Genomic DNA, 16,859 nt, shown 5'->3' on the forward strand with positions numbered 1-16,859 from the left:
CTCTGGTGCCTGTTTTTGGCCAGGAGTTACAGCTTTTCAGTGGTTATGGATCTTACCCGCCCCGCGCGGTCGAAACTGTCGTGACAAAGAAATAAATTTGCAATCTCGAGTGGTGTTTTCAGTAATAAGGAGTTCCGTTTTAAACCGTTTCCCCCTTAAGGAAGAAGCGCTTTGTACTTTCAGCTGTCAGATGTGTGGCATACACTGAACTTTTCCTGGAATTTTACTGGAATTTTTCCTGGAACGTACGTTTCAGTTGATTCTCTGGTAGAGAAAGAAATACCTCGATCCCAGCTATAGATGTCCATCTGTTTAGGAGGATCCCCCCCCCCACAGTGCCTCAGCCACTCTGGAGCCAGTGGCACACTTTTATTGTATTCGTAACTGGTATTTCAAACATCCACAACAACTTTGAAATGCAACTTGCTGGACCATGTGATTATTTTCCATTTTGGTGTGCTTAATGTTTGCATTCCACCTCGTTGTCCGGAATCCCCGTTGGGCAAGGACTTGCAGTAAGCACCGAATTGTCAAAACATACATAGCCCAGCCTGTAACTGCAAATCCTGCTAAGGATCCAGCTTTCCACTGAGCTTAGACTGACCTGATGTGATCAGTATTTGTGCCCAAAAGTTGAGTGGGTGTGCGTTTTGAAATTTGAATATCAGTAGTGTTTCTAATATTGATTTTAGAGTTTTTATAAATACAGTACGGAATTTTTCATTGAACCAGTAATGAGGTTCCAGCAGAAAGTATGTATGCATTGGTCTTTCTGTAACGTCAAAATTTTCCCCCCTTCATCCCTCTGTGGCCAAGGTTTGTTTCACAGCCATTATCTGCGAGCTGCAGCTGCTGGGTTTCCAGCATTTTGATGACTGTGGTGGCCTTAGATCTTCCAGCAGGTCTGTGGTACTAGTTGACTGAAATGGTAAAACTTCATTAGGAAACTCTCTATAACAGGGAGCCTTAATTTAATTTACCAGTTGAATATCTTTCAAATGACTGGTCTCTTAATTAACCTGCAGGTTGCTTTTGGGGAAAAAAAACATCTAAATATGTACATAATAAATTTACCAGCTGAGGCTTTAACTGTGGAATTAGCTTTTTTATAAAAAAACAAAACAATAAATGAAGTATCTAATGATATATACACATATACATACACTAAATGATGTATCAGAATGGCTACTAAGGTAAATGTCAGTGTGCATGTACTGTTGATGTGGTGACAGCAACCCTTGGATACGTGCAGTCAATAAAAGCTGTGCTTCTGTTAGTTGGGGGCCAAAATCGTTATTGAGTCAGTGCAAAGAACAGCGCGAAACAGATCTGCTGGCTCAACGCTCTGTTTATGATGGTACTGCTTTCATAACTCTTTAAATGTTACTGGAGATGTTACTTTGAATGAAAATAATTCCAGCTGAAATGAAATGTTTAGAGGGACCTTCGCAGTGCGGTGGTGTTAAATGTGGCCTTTCTAGATTGTCATTGTGACATGTAAAGTAAACTTCGCTCACTTGGTGCTGATAAGAGCTTATCGTAGGCCGGGGTCATGGCAGCCTGTACGCTGTCCCAGAAGCGTAAGGCACTAGGCTAAGCAAGGTACACGCCGGGCAAGACACCAGGCCATCATAGGGTATGTAAGCTAGCATTGTTAGACTAAATATTTCCATTCCCACTTTTTCCATTTTGTAAAGCTTTTGCCACTTCTAGGGCCGTGGTAGTGTTGCGGAGCCTGGCCCGGAAAAATTGGGACTGAAGCAGAATACACTCTGGATGGGATGTTGGTCTATCACAGGGCAGTCACACACATATTGACTCATACATGCATAGAGTAAGGGTGATTCAGGGTCACTGTAGGCTAAATAACATAGGCTAAAGACCACCTAACACATTCATCCGTCAGCGTTACAAAGGCATAAAAAACCTCTGCTTACTGTCACACCTTCCATATAATCATGGATGAGTGTGTGGGCTGGATACTGTCAGGTTGCCCGAGCCTAGACAGGAGACTGGACTTTGTCTGGCCTCTACCCTTTAACCTTCCAGGTATGATTGGATCTGCGGGTCCGAAAGGACCAACCTGTATAGCTCATTAGGTCACGGAGGCGCACAAGCCATCACACCACGCCAAGGTGCGGTCTCATTGTGATGGGACCACCTAACGAGGGGGAATATATCTTCTGGAACCACTGGAAGAAAACTGCACCACATTATCTTTAGAACACCGTCACAGTCAGAGATTACGGGGATGTTTTTATGCAAGTAGTGGCGTCCCCCTTTTTCCTAAATGTTTTAATTGGCCTTACTGCTACAACAGTTTGGTTCACGTACGGGTATTTTCTGCAAAAAATCACGCCTGCAATAATGTTATGGAATTCAAGTCCTGGCAACAGTCTGTGTTTTTAAGATTGGACAGAGGAAACAAAGTGGTGTTTGGCGAATGACTTTGTGGTTATGTAATACGTGTGGATGAACACAGCCTCCATATTTACATTTAAATTTATTCATTTAGCAGGCGCTTTTGTCCAAAGCGACGTACATCTCAGCAAAAGTACAATTTATGCATTACATTAGGCGAAAGAAACAGCTGCAGACATGAGTGTCAAGTAAACCTAGTTTGTTACAGTTTACAGACTAGCCGTATTCCACCTTAAATTACCAACAAGGTTGTAACGGAACTTGTAAACGCACTACGTTACTTAGAGCAAAGCTGATGTCTCAAAGTTGTTCTGGCTCGGAATACCGGTTTTTCAGACTTGTGCTACTTGTCTGTATTAAGCCTTGCTGTCATTGTTTTGGGGATATGCCAGTTGCGGAGACGCTGAACTTCATCTCACATGCTTTTGCATGCTTTTCTACTTGTTTATGTTTTTTATTTTAAAATCGTATCGAGAGTAACTTCAAGCCAAAGTTTTTTTTTTTTTTTTTTTTTTTTTTTTTTTTTCCCCCCTTCCCCCCTGTACCAGCCCTCTTGAACAGAAACGGTACTGCAAAACCCTGCCGCTGTTCAGTGTATGGAAGTGTCTATATACAGGGCACGCCGTTCTCTGTATGCTGATGGTGTCTGTGAGTAGGAAAGCTATTTATCATGCAAATGTATCAGAAATGCAAGCTCAAACATGAGGGTATCCTGCAAGAAACAGAACACATTTTGTGTGCTACATTCCAGGGTGTTTGTCCCAGCTAGGGGTGGATTAAAGGGGTGAGATCGTGCTGTGAAAAGCCGAGCTGCATTTTCATAACCCTTTGTCCTTCTTCTTCCTTGCAGTATTTACAGCATTGTCTGCAATATCCTGGAAACTAGACCATAAAAGAACAAAGTCATCAAGTCTACAACAAAAACAGGCAGACTTTGATTGCAGTCCTGAAATTGCTCCCCGGTCAACCTTGAAAGATTTTTGAATGTTTTCTCCATGTGCACACTGAGCAGCTTGTTTGCCTCTGTGACACTAATACACACTGTACAAAACCATTCCTGCACTGCTTAGACACACTGTCATTAGACTAAAAGGACACCCAGTAGTAGGAGGTGGTGGTGTTACTTGTAAAGGGCATTCATTGCCATTCTCTGGGGCGTTCTTTCTTCTGCAAGAAAACGATGCAGGCCTAAATGTATAAAAATACGAAAATGCGTACTGAGACCTTTCTTTGCCTTGGCATGTAAATCTGCGATCATTGTTGCTAATTCCCTCCTTTTCCCTGGGCTTTCCTCTCTGTGACTGAGTTGGCTGGTGTTCTGTGAGCTCCCCCCACAGACATAGATCTGAGCTCATTGCCTGCGAGTGCCAGGAACGGGTCCACCCCCCCCGGACCTGTGCGATAGGCCAAGCGAGCCGTTCAGCACGTGTCCCCAATCTAAAGGCTTAACCTCAAACGTGCTCCAGTACCAGCTACCCCCTGCTTGATCGTGAGGAAATGAGATTGGGCTTCTACTCTCTGCTCCGATCGATTCACTCAGTATCCAGAACCTGTTTTTGCACAGACATTCACAGATAGTACAAATGAAGAGCAGCTGTGAAAAATTTGCCATCGTAATTATGTGCCCATTATTAATTCACCTCCTGGAATAAGATGGGTTTTTCAGCTGTTACTGTACAGAAGACTGTCATATTGACACAAAGTAAGTAAAGTACACACGGAAAAGGACCCTCAAACCACAGTATAGGCCTGAAACTGTCATTTAATACTCTTTTGTTAAGAATAGATAAAACATTTAATGAATTGTTCATCATGTCGATATTGACATTAATTATTGTATACAGGTCCTTTCATATGACCAACATAGTGACTGTGTTACCGTGTGTGGAAAGTTGGCCATAAGTCTGACTGTTTTCCATACTATGTGTTGAAAAAAAGAACTGCACTGGAGACAGATTTCTGTTTTCTACTACTGTTACTATTCAGTTTTACAGCACGTAAGCCCTGGAGAACCAAAGTTTGCTGTTTTATCTCCCTGCCATAGCATTTGAAGGTGTGATTGGAGCACAGATTTTACGACTGGATGCCCTTCCTGAAGTCAACCCTCACCATTTGCTTGGGTTTTGGATTGGCACTGACTAACCAGTGGCTGGGACTACGGGCATGCTGAGATTCTGTTAGGTGGCAGCGCTACTCGCCGCTCCAACATGCAACCCTCGAGATTTACATTTTCTCCTGGAATAAAACATGTTACAGCATCTTGTATTGCAGAGTGTTCCGCGAGATTGTGGGGTTGTCTGTTGAGGACAAGGGACTAGCTCGGTTTGCTTGGTTTGAGGTGGGTCTGTGTTTTCCTTGCAGTGCTTGCTGATTCCCTTGGTCCTGGTGCTGCCTTAGTGAAGGCTGTGATCATTCTGGCTTTTGGAAGATCCACAGGCCCTGGCTGGTTCAACTCTGAACTGGGTCTCCTCCAGGAAATACTAAGCAGTGTGACTGAGCTGTGTGAAGCTCTCCATGGCAGAGATTGTCGTTAGAACTTTTACGTGTTTTGTAGCGGAGTCACAGCGGTACATGGAGATTTTAAGATGGATTTCACTGAGTGCAATAAACTGTTTCGTCTACAGCTTTCTGTACAGGTATGTTTAGAAAAGAGCAAGGTATATGTCAGAAAGCCAGATTTTCCTTGAAACGGGACTTATAGTAGTCTTTCCATAAACACATGAATACCAAAGGAAAATTTTGTATAAAATCATACTGAGTCAGTTTTTTGCAGAAAATTTTTCTTTTTTCCTGCTACTTCTTTTGTGTATAAATGAAGAAGCTTCCTGTTTACGGTGCAATTCCCAACAACTTCAGAAGATGCAAGACTTTCCATCAATTGACTCAGTAAGTGTCGCTCCACGTGACAGCCCACACTGCACATGTGAAGAGAAGCAAGGAGTTGTCATCATACCGAAAAAGCTTTTTTGAAAGACCATCTCAGTCAGAAACTTATTTTTTTTGCTTACCTTCAAAAGGATGTTTACAGTGTATCTGAAATACACTGACATTTGTGAAGAGTCCATCCATCCATCCATCTTCCTCCGCTTTTATCCGGGGCCGGGTCGCGGGGGCAGCAGTCCGAGCAGAGTCCTCCAGACTTCCCTCTCCCCGCACACCTCCTCCAGTTCCTCTGGGGGAACCCCAAGGCGTTCCCAGGCCAGCCGGGAGACATAGTCTCTCCAACGTGTCCTGGGTCTGCCCCGAGGCCTCCTCCCAGTGGGACAAGCCCGGAACACCTCCCCAGGGAGGCGTCCAGGAGGCATCCGGAACAGATGCCCGAGCCACCTCAACTGGCTCCTCTCGATGCGGAGGAGCAGCGGCTCTACTCCGAGCTCCTCCCGGGTGACCGAGCTCCTCACCCTATCCCTAAGGGTGCGCCCAGCCATTCTGCGGAGGAAACTCATTTCTGCCGCTTGTATCCGCAATCTCATTCTTTCGGTCATGATCCAGAGTTCATGACCATAGGTGAGGGTAGGAACGTAGATCGACCGGTAAATTGAGAGCTTCGCCTTACGACTCAGCTCCCTCTTCACCACAACAGACCGGTACAATGACCGCATTACTGCGGACGCCGCACCGATCCGTCTGTCGACCTGCCGCTCCATTTTTCCCTCACTCGTGAACAAGACCCCGAGATACTTAAACTCCTCCACTTGAGGGAGCAACTCCCCCCTAACCCGGAGGGGGCAATCCACCTTTTTCCGACTGAGAACCATGGCCTCGGATTTGGAGGTGCTGATTCTCATCCCCGCCGCTTCGCACTCGGCTGCAAACCTCCCCAGTGCACGCTGCAAGTCTTGACTTAATGAAGCCAATAGGACCACATCGTCCGCAAAAAGCAGAGACGAGATCTCGCGGCCACCAAAACAGACACCCTCCGTTCCCTGACTGCGCCTAGAAATTCTGTCCATAAAGATAATGAACAGAATCGGTGACAAAGGGCCACCCTGGCGGAGTCCAACATGCACCGGGAACAGGTCTGACTTACTGCCGGCAATGCGAACCAAGCTCCTGCTCCGGTCATACAGGGAACGAACAGCCCGTAGCAATGAGCCCCGAACCCCATAATCCCGAAGTACCTCCCACAGGATGCCACGAGGGACACGGTCGAATGCCTTCTCCAGGTCCACAAAACACATATGGACTGGTTGGGCAAACTCCCACGAACCCTCCAGCACCCTAGTGAGGGTATAGAGCTGGTCCAGTGTTCCACGGCCAGGGCGAAAACCGCATTGCTCCTCCTGAATCCGAGGTTCGCCTATCGGTCAGATTCTCCTTTCCAGTACCCTGGCATAGACTTTCCCAGGGAGGCTAAGGAGTGTGATCCCCCTGTAGTTGGAACACAATCTCCGGTCCCCCTTCTTAAAAAGAGGGACCACCACCCCGGTCTGCCAGTCCAGAGGCACTGTTCCCGAACTCCACGCGGTGCTGCAGAGGCATGTCAGCTAAGACAGCCCCACAACATCCAGAGACTTGAGAAACTCGGGGCGGATCTCATCCACCCCCGGAGCCTTGCCACCGAGGAGTTTTTTGACTACCTCAGCAACTTCAGCCAGGGTAATGGACGAGTCCCCCTCCGAGTCCCCGGCCTCAGCTTCCTCTACGGAAGGCGTGTCGGAGGGATTGAGGAGATCCTCAAAGTACTCCTTCCACCGCCCGAGAACATCCTCAGCTGAGGTCAGCAGCGCACCACTTCCACTGTAAACAGTGTTCGTGGAACACCGCTTCCCCCCTCTGAGGGGCCGGACGGTTTGCCAGAATCTCTTTGAGGCCGACCGAAAGTCTTCCTCCATGGCCTCACCGAACTCCTCCCAAGCCTGAGTTTTTGCCACGGCGACTGCCAGAGCCACGCTCCGTTTGGCCCATCGGTACCCGCCAGCTGCTTCAGGAGTCCCATGAGCCAGCCAGGCCCGATAGAACTCCTTCTTCTTCAGCTTGACGGCATCCCTTACTTCCGGTGTCCACCACCGTGTTCGGGGATTGCCGCCGCGACAGGCACCGGAGACCTTATGGCCGCAGCTCCAAACCACCACCCCAACAATGGAGGCGTGGAACATAGTCCATTCAGACTCAATGTCCCCCACCTCCCTCAGGGCCTGGTTGAAGCTCTGTCAGAGGTGGGAGTTGAAGACCTCTCTGACAGGGGCCTCCGCCAAACATTCCCAACAGACCCTCACTATGCATTTGGGCCTGCCAGGTCTGTCCAGCTTTTTCCCCCGCCATCAAATCCAACTCACCACCAGGTGGTGATCAGTTTCACATTTTTCAGAACCACTTGCCCCTCACAGGGTCACGGGAAACCAGAGCCTACCCGGCAACACAGGGCATAAGGCCGGAGGGGGAAGGGGACACACCCAGGACAGGACGCCAGTCCATCGCAAGGCACCCCAAGCGGGACTCGAACCCCAGACCCACCGGAGAGCAGGACTGCAGTCCAACCCACTGCGCCACCGCACCCCCTGGTGATCAGTTGACACAGAATTTAAGTGAAGAGTTTGGAATTAACTTTGCATTCAGAATTTCACACCTTTTCTGGACACAAAAAATGGATGCAGTTTTGTGTTGTGTGACTGAATTTAAGATGGAAAGATAAGCCACCGCTATTGAAAACAGAAACAAGCTTGTAGGAATGATCATATATTAATACCAGGATAAGGTGACTGTTGCAACTTGGACACAGATATATGTGATTGTGCTTAGTAAGGCAGTTTTGTGTAGCAACAGAGAGAACTTTTTACTGCCATCATCTTGTCCTTTCGTAGCATCTCTTCACTTCCCCTGAATGGTGTAAATGTTGAGCAACCATGGATCTACAGTAGAACTCCAACAGAGCGGTTTTTCTTGCTATAAAATACTTTTGGGACAGACCCTTTCTGTCTTTAAGGTCTATAATTGAAGGGAAATGAACAACTTGGACTTAAGTACAATAACGTGCATGAGTACCATAAATGTAGACCGACGGTTGAAAACCTAGAGCAAACCAACGAAATCACTCTTTGCCCTGTGCCTCCTACAGCCTCGTATTGGCCCAGCTGACCATAGGTTTTTACTGATCATGAGGACCGGTTTTCACTTCTTTTCTACTTACCAAAGGGAACACAAGCCCGTTTGTGTTCTCTAAGCCTCCTGCTCTCACAGATGGGTGGAACTTTATCCTCAGTGTTGGCCGCATGGCGATGTAGTAATTCGTCATCAGGGAAGTTCCCATTTCATTTCTATTGGGAGTTCCATGGAACTGCATGCATTCTGCTGGCCACTTGTTGTTAATCTTGCTTTATATATACCCTTGAGGACTGGTGTGTACCCAAAAGAAGGAAAATGGAAAGAAAGAAGACTATTTAAATATTTGCAGCTCATGTCATTGTAAGAACTTCCCTTGATTCTCATTCTTTCTCTTTAATTTGGAAAAAGTAAAAGTGTGTTGGTTAGGCCCTGTATTATGAATCATGGATGGATTTTCGTTGTGCTCGGCTCAACACGAATCTTTTCAATGATTCGTACTGTTTTGACATTTAGTTTGCAGTAGTGCTTCATTCATCAGACACCATTAATAACTTGGTTTTGCAATGGAGCAGTTGCTCTTCACAAATGGACATATACATAAGAATATGTACATCGTGTTGAGGATTGTTTATCAAAAATGTTATGGCATCACTGTCCATGTGAATATGTTTGTGAAGAAATGTTTATCTTGCCAGGAAAAACAAGCACACACCTTACTTTTGGGTAAGATTGCAGGTGGGTGGCCAAGATGACAAAGGAGAATTTTGGAAGTTTGAGTTCTCCAGGAAAAGTCTATTTGGGAAATGGGTGGTAGAGGGAAACAAAATGATTTTGATTTGAATGAAACTGGAAAAAATAGGAAATTCCATAAAATGTTTGTTATTGCCTTGTTATTCTCTATCTTAAATGGAAGGTGAATTATGGTTAATTGTGTTACAAATGGAAGAGAAAGTATGTGAAACTTGATGAAAATGTTTGTGGTTATACGCCATTAGTACCTTAAACATCTTTTATGAGCATTTTCATAATGAAACCAAGTTACAAATATTGAGCCATTTACATTACATTGTTGCATAACTGAAGTTAAAATGCATTTTCAGTTACTGAGATGAATCTCGGTAAGTTTCTTCCAAGTGGACAACTTAAATGGTAACTCATAATTCCCCTCTACACAACTCATCAGAAGGCCATTTAAGTGAGAGCCAGCTACCTCCCAGCGCTGTATTGATGTATCGGCTGGAGACATTAAGCTTCCCCTGGCAGCCCAGAGTGTTTCGGTCAGCAGACAGGATAGAGGTCATGAGCGACCGACTCGCTGCGGTTCAGTTCCTCCCTGCGATCTGGACAGAGCCTGACAAGCATGGAGTGAGGTCAGTTTGACTGGGACCTGTCAGTCGGGGTGCTTCTCAGCAGACGCTCCTTGTGGAGTTGTGTATTATGAAAGGAATACCTCAAAAGGAATATAGTAAGTGGGTTACAGAGTGATAAATCATACAGGTGTATGTTCTGAACTGCACATGTCATTCTTTGTTGTTCCTTGTGTAATACATCTGCACATACTACAAATTCTAAATCCTTTTATTCTGAAATATGCAAATATTGATGATATTTTATGGCCTATGCATTCAAATACTGTATCTGCACTTTTTCTCTCGTTACACTGCAAATCATTCGTGTTTAATTCGTCCGTAGTACATGTAACTGTCTGCTCTGTTGGGGGCTGGCAGAGCCTTGTGGGTGGGAAGCAGGCCTTTAGCGCATGTCCTTTTAAACATTTTCATTATCGCTTTGCTGTTTCAAATATAAAGGCTTTCACCTTTTGTTTGTAAGCCTCATGAGCAGCAAGGGTTATATTAAGAAAGATCTTTTGCAACTGAAATTGAAACTGCTGTGTTCCCAAGAATTTGGCAATAGGGGTAACAGGATCATATGTTGGGGGGGGGATCATGGTTTAGTTATGCTATAAATATTTATGTTAGGGTTTTTTTTTTTTTTTTTTCCGGGAAAATCACTAGTTTTTATACTTGAGTTTTTACGTGAAGACAAGTATTTCTCCACTTTTATCAAAATTGAATGTAATACTCAAGTGTAAAATGAAGTGAAATAAATTTCTGGAAAAACAAAACTGCTGTTTGGGGAGATTTTTTAAAAAAACAAATCCTAAATTGCAGATTAATGGAAAAATGTAAAGTATCCGAGAGGGGGTGCGGTGGCGCAGTGGGTTGGACCACAATCCTGCTCTTCAGTGGGTCTGGGGTTCAAGTCCCGCTTGGGGTGCCTTGTGACGGACTGGCATCCCGTCCTGGGTGTGTCCCCTCCCCCTCCAGCCTTACGCCCTGAGTTGCCGGGTTGGGCTCCGGTTCCCCGTGACCCCGTATGGGACAAGCGGTTCTGAAAATGTGTGTGTGTGTGTGTGTGTGTAATGTGTGTGTGTGTGTAAAGTATCCCTGAGCTTAAAATATTTAATTTCATTGCAGATTGTAACATGATTGTATAAATAAGGGCAAACAATAAGGCAGTTCTGTTACTGTAATTACCTTGTGAAATTTTAGGTATTTCTTAATATGTGATTGACTAGAGAATTATAATCATTATGTCTATTAATTAATCTTTTTGTTGCATTATTTTCTTGTTTTTATTGGTGTCACAGTGGTCCAGAGCCTATCCCAGCATCATTGGGTGCAAGGCTTGGAGCTACACTATGCAGAGTATACCAGTCCATCGCAAGGTAGCCATACACACAGTCACACACTACAGGGAATTTAGAGCATCCAGTTCACCTAAACTGCATGTCTTTGGACTGTGGATGGAAACCAGAGCATCCGGAGGAAACCCATACAGGCAAAGGAAGAACATGCAAACACCACACAGACTGAGCGGGAGTCGAACGTACTCCCGAACAGCTGCACTGTGAGGCAGCAACACAATCACCCGTTAATGAAAACCTTAGATATAATATTCTCTTGAGTCTCTTTGTAAAAATTGAGATGCACTGTGCTGTACACAAGATAAATATGTCACTTAAGGGAGATTTATCCATGGTCACATGGATCTGGAGAAGTGGGATTAAGGAAGATAATTACTGTGATGTCGCATGTTTGTATATTGATTTATTTTTACATTTATTCATCTAGCAGACACTTTTCTCCAAAGCAACGCACATCTTGCAGAAAAGTACAATGTGCGCGTTACATCGACAGAAAGAGACTTAGATTCTAAGGTACGGTTAGTTTACTTTCCACCATATGAACCAATGTACATCACAAGAGTAGCTGCATATTCATCATAAAGGAGAGTAGTATGGTGGCTCTGATGTTGCTTGCAATGCCCCCCGCGTTTTGCTTCTACGGCATTTATAATAACTGCTGGGTAGGCAGTTGGTAACATAATTCCCTTTGCAAGTTTTTGTAAGTCATGTGCTTATTGCTGGGTGAAATCTATACTGCAAAACCAAGTTAAATGTACCTCACCTAAAGGACCAAAGCTTGAATAAATTCACAAAAATTAGAGTGGTTAAAAGCATTCAGAATATCATAGAACAAGTTTTCATGTGAAATGATTTAATTAATACAATGACACCCACTAAATGGTTTTAAAACTTCATTTGGGAACACTCATTGGTGTTTTTCATAAGTTTTCCAAACTTTATCTAATTTATGCAGTGATGACACTCATGAATATGTATATTTAAGTGCTTTTGAAGTGCATAAAACCATTTACTTGTGACACTACACGTGCAGCACACACATCTCTTGTTTAAACATATCGTGGGTGAGAACACAGAACCCGCCCCTTTTGGCAGCATAAAATTAAGGAATTTGACAGAACTGAGGACTTGTTTGTTAATGGAATCAGAACTCTGGACTTGTGAACGCTCTTTACAAATATATGTTGTGGGATTCTGGTTTAATACGGGATTTTTTTCTAATTGCATTTTTACTGGTTCACTATCACCAGCTTTCAAGTACACTGGTATTCCCCTTTTTCATTGTGTTTAATCTGTTTCTTTCAGTACATTTATCAGTAATTAAAGCACTGAGTCCATGGGCAATGTAATCCCTGCAAGGTAGACCTGTTTTTTGTAATAAAAGGCATTATTTAACCACTTTTGAGACCCACATATACTTTTTATAAGGGATTTAAATGCTGATTTGTTGGCAGTATTTCACATCACACACACATTTTCAGAACCGCTTGTCCCATACGGGGTCACGGGGAACCGGAGCCTAACCCGGCAACTCAGGGCGCAAGGCTGGATGGGGAGGGGACACACCCAGGACGGGACGCCAGTCCGTCGCAAGGCACCCCAAGCGGGACTCGAACCCCAGACCCACCGGAGAGCAGGACTGTGGTCCAACCCACTGCGCCACCGCACCCCCTATGTCACATCATTGCTCTACAATCAATGTCAACAATTTTGCTCCTCTTACATCTTTGAATGCTATTAATTCATCTGTCTGCTGCTCCATGTGTGACAGACCTCACCATAGACAGCGACTCCGTCCTCTCCGTTACCCTGTGGACAGAAGTCATGTTGTACAAGTTGCCCTGGAATTAGCAGCTCTGGTGTTTTCCTGTTTAGCTGCTTATTTCTTTTTCTTTGTAGCTGTTGAGCGAGAAGATAAGTGGGGCTGAAGGCACCAAGCTGGATGAAGACTTCATGGAAATGGAAAGGGTAAGAGCTACAGTACTGTGCTTGATCCATTGTCTCAGTGCCCTCTTTGCTAGATTTTGTGGAGGTTGAGTTTATTATGTTATTCCCACCTCTCTCAGAATATATCTGAGTTTATGTCACTGTTGATTCTTGAATTTTGTGACTCTGTTTAACTGACATCATTTGATTTTAGAAAATAGAAGTGACCAACAAATCTGTCATTGAGCTCTTGTCCAAAACCACTGAATACCTCCAGCCAAACCCAGGTACAATATACTAATCTTTGTAATATGACTTTAAAATTGTCGTGCTATTGCTTTATTTGGTTTGCAGTGCTGTACAAAAACTGCCTTGGATTTAAGATTTAATAAACCTTTGCTGCATGACAATGGGTTGAATGCCTTCCTGAATATTGGCTAGCTGAGTTTTGTCTTAATAGCAGCTTCTTTGTCAGTCATACTGTACGTACCCTCCAGTTGTGATTAATTTACAGCATACAGAGCCAAACTGGGTATGTTGAATACGGTGTCCAAAATCCGAGGGCAGGTGAAGACCACCGGCTACCCCCAGACAGAGGGGCTGCTGGGAGACTGCATGCTCCGTTATGGCAGGGAGCTCGGGGAGGAGTCCTCCTTTGGTGAGTACAGGGGGGAAGAGGCCCTGGGAGTCTTCCTGCTCTCCCAGTGCTTACAGCAAATTTGTGTAAACATATCGGGCTCAAGACCGCTGTTGCGTTCCTGCTTTGTTCGTGTGATTCGGTCCCCGTTTTCTCAGGACCTTCTCTGACCTCAACAGTGACACCTCATGGGCAGACCTCCTGTACATTCATTAGGAACCCATGCTGCAATCTAAGCGACACACTAATGAGTCTAGCAGCTACAAGTCAAATAGTGACATTTACTTGACGTACACCTTTGAATCTATGATTAATTTGTTCCACACATGGTATTTCCTAGAGTGTTGGAGGGCTAAGTGTACTTTTGTTATATAACAGCCAGAAACATTCTGGTGTTTAAATTAAAAAATACAGTATATATATCTTGCATAAATTCAGGATAAGTGTTGGGTGATAGAATTCAGGGCTTTAGTGTTTTTTATCCCATTGGAAATGTTTAAGTGAGAATATAATTGCTAATTTTGGATCTCTTGAGGTTGGCGGTAATGGGAAAGGAAAACAGGTCTTCTGTGAAATAGCTGCCATTGATCTGGATTTTGAACTCCCATCAGGCTGTGCACTTGTTGACATCGGGGAAGCCTTGAAACAAATGGCTGATGTTAAGGATTCCCTGGATATAAACGTGAAACAGAATTTTATTGATCCACTGCAAAACTTACAGGACAAAGACTTGAAAGAGATTGGGGTAAGTCCGAACAACATGCCTTTCAACCCGAGCTGTAATATGAGACCAACCCTATATTCCCAGAGGATATCTTTTGGCTTTTAAAGCAAAATAGCAGGTACTTTTGTTATTTTCACTTTCAGAATGAGATCAGGAATTCTTTAAAAAAGATAAATAAAATTAAATTAAAAAAAAAAATAAAAGAGGTTACAGATTTGTCTCACATCAGCATGTATTCCAGCTTTGTTTAAACAGGAAACTTAAAATACACCTATCAAATAAATTGAGTTCCATGTGGAGGCAAGCATCAAGTGGTAATTTGAACAAATTTTGTGTAGGTCTCCATTTGTTGTGCTGCATTCAAAGTTAATTTCATCAGTAACTAAAAAAACTGAAACAAAATCACGTATAGATGTAATGCAGTTTAACAAACAATTATTTCTTAATTTCATATTAGTTATTGTTAATTCCTAAACTTCTCATGGTCGTGAAAGACAACACTGAAAATTCGTGTTTAAACATTTTGTTGTTATACAGAAGGGGTCACAGTGGGTTAAGTTGTTTAAGAATAGAAAGCAGGTCACTAAACAGTGTGAAGAAAAATTTTTTTGTGCATTTTTCAGTAAGGTTATACGAGTATTTGTATTTCCTGCCATGTCCACCTGTTGTATTTCATTATGCACTGCAGCATCACTTAAAAAAGCTCGAAGGTCGGCGATTAGACTTTGACTACAAGAAGAAGCGCCAGGGGAAGATCCCTGATGAGGAAATCAAACAGGCTGTAGAGAAGTTTGAAGAATCCAAAGAGCTGGCAGAGAGAAGCATGTTCAACTTTTTTGAGAATGATGTGAGTGGGGAAAAAAGCTAAATAGTATTAATCCTCAAACTGCGGAAGGAGCTCTTTCACATTCTTCATATCTTATTATATCAACAACTTTTTTCCCCATTATCTGTATTGGATTTTTGCTGGTCTAGTTGGTTGTATAACTTTTTAAGCGTGTTCAGAAGAACGGTGCTTTTTCCCCCCCCCCTAACAGTCATCTCCTAACAAGTTTATTTGCTGTTTTAGTCACCGTTGTCTTTGTCTGTGCAGGTGGAACAAATGAGTCAGCTAGCTGCTCTGATTGAAGCAGCTCTTGAATATCACCGTCAGTCCTTAGAAATTCTGGAAGATTTAAATGGCAAATTACAAAACAGGTATTTACAAAGAGCCATGTGTTTACAGTGCAAAGTGTCCTCAAATTTCACTGCTGACAGAACAGTTAAACATTACTGGCTCCACACACAACGCATGTGATTTTATATAGTCCAAGATGCATACTAAGTGAAAGCCTAATTTCATGTTCTTTTTCCCTTTCAGGATAGCCACTGCAAGCAACCGCCCCAAGCGGGAGTTCAAGCCAAAGTCCATAATCACCATGGTAGAAACCATTGATAACCCACAGCACAACGGGTTGTCTTACAGTTCGTCAGTCAAATCTACAGGTACTGTAATATTACTAGGAGTAAATATTTCCTCTGGGTGCTCTTGTTTCCTCCAGCGGTCCAGAGGTGTGCATTTCAGGTTCATTGATGTCTCTAAAGCAGGGGGCGGTGGCGCAGTGGGTTGGACCACAGTCCTGCTCTCCAGTGGGTCTGGGGTTCAAGTCCCGCTTGGGGTGCCTTGCGACGGACTGGCGTCCCGTCCTGGGTGTGTCCCCTCCCCCTCTGGCCTTACGCCCTGTGTTATCGGGTAGGCTCCGGTTCCCCGTGACCCCGTATGGGACAAGCGGTTCTGAAAATGTGTGTGTGTGTGTGTGTGTGTGTGTGTGATGTCTCTAAATTGCCTGTAGCGAGTGATTTTTTGTGTGTGTCCGTGTGTGTCTGCATGTGTGGCTTCCTCGCAATGCAGTTGTCCCATCCAGGGTTTACCCTGGCAAACCTAGTGGCCTGGGTTTGTAAACTTGCCTTCTCACCTGAACCCTGACTTAGAATAAACAGTAATTGATAGTGAGTGACCTGCACAAAAATGCAAATGAACCAAATGTACACATACAGAACATAGAACCGATTCTTCGTGTGACATCTTCTACACCTCTGAAATATAAGAGACTGGATTCGAGTGAGAAGGAAAGGTCTGTGTATCGTACTGTAGTTAGTAGGCGATGTGAGTGAGGAACTACGTTTCTTGATTGTGAGGACTTTCTCTAGCTTTTTAGCTGGGTCCTGGTTAAACATTGGTCTTTGGATGTTCCAGCATCCCTCTGTTAGCATTTAAAATGCATATTCCACATAATAGTCAAGTCAGTGCTATAGACTGCACAGTGTAGGCCCACAGGCCTATTGTAATCAGCACCTTGTCACCAGCATGGCCTCAAATGCGAAGGGTCACTGCTCAAGGCGAGTGATGTGTGCTGCGG

At 44.1% G+C, this 16,859-nt stretch overlaps 1 protein-coding gene across 4 annotated transcripts in view; it reads left to right on the plus strand.

Moving 5' to 3' along the window:
• The window catches only part of sh3gl3a (SH3-domain GRB2-like 3a), a 36,019-nt gene that overhangs the window by 15,898 nt on the left and 3,262 nt on the right, over nucleotides 1–16,859 (plus strand). For 3 of the 4 annotated variants that reach the window (XM_018763803.2, XM_018763805.2, XM_018763804.2), the window contains exons 2-8: nucleotides 13,073–13,141; nucleotides 13,314–13,386; nucleotides 13,614–13,757; nucleotides 14,348–14,481; nucleotides 15,149–15,307; nucleotides 15,554–15,657; nucleotides 15,821–15,945. In XM_018763803.2, coding sequence (XP_018619319.1) covers nucleotides 13,073–13,141; nucleotides 13,314–13,386; nucleotides 13,614–13,757; nucleotides 14,348–14,481; nucleotides 15,149–15,307; nucleotides 15,554–15,657; nucleotides 15,821–15,945 — 808 coding nt within the window. Of the gene's footprint in view, nucleotides 1–13,072; nucleotides 13,142–13,313; nucleotides 13,387–13,596; nucleotides 13,758–14,347; nucleotides 14,482–15,148; nucleotides 15,308–15,553; nucleotides 15,658–15,820; nucleotides 15,946–16,859 lie in introns of those variants that run through there. The other variant, XM_018763806.2, reaches the window with a different exon arrangement.

This window comes from Scleropages formosus, chromosome 11 (assembly GCF_900964775.1).
Source record: "Scleropages formosus chromosome 11, fSclFor1.1, whole genome shotgun sequence".
Taxonomy (NCBI): domain Eukaryota; kingdom Metazoa; phylum Chordata; class Actinopteri; order Osteoglossiformes; family Osteoglossidae; genus Scleropages; species Scleropages formosus.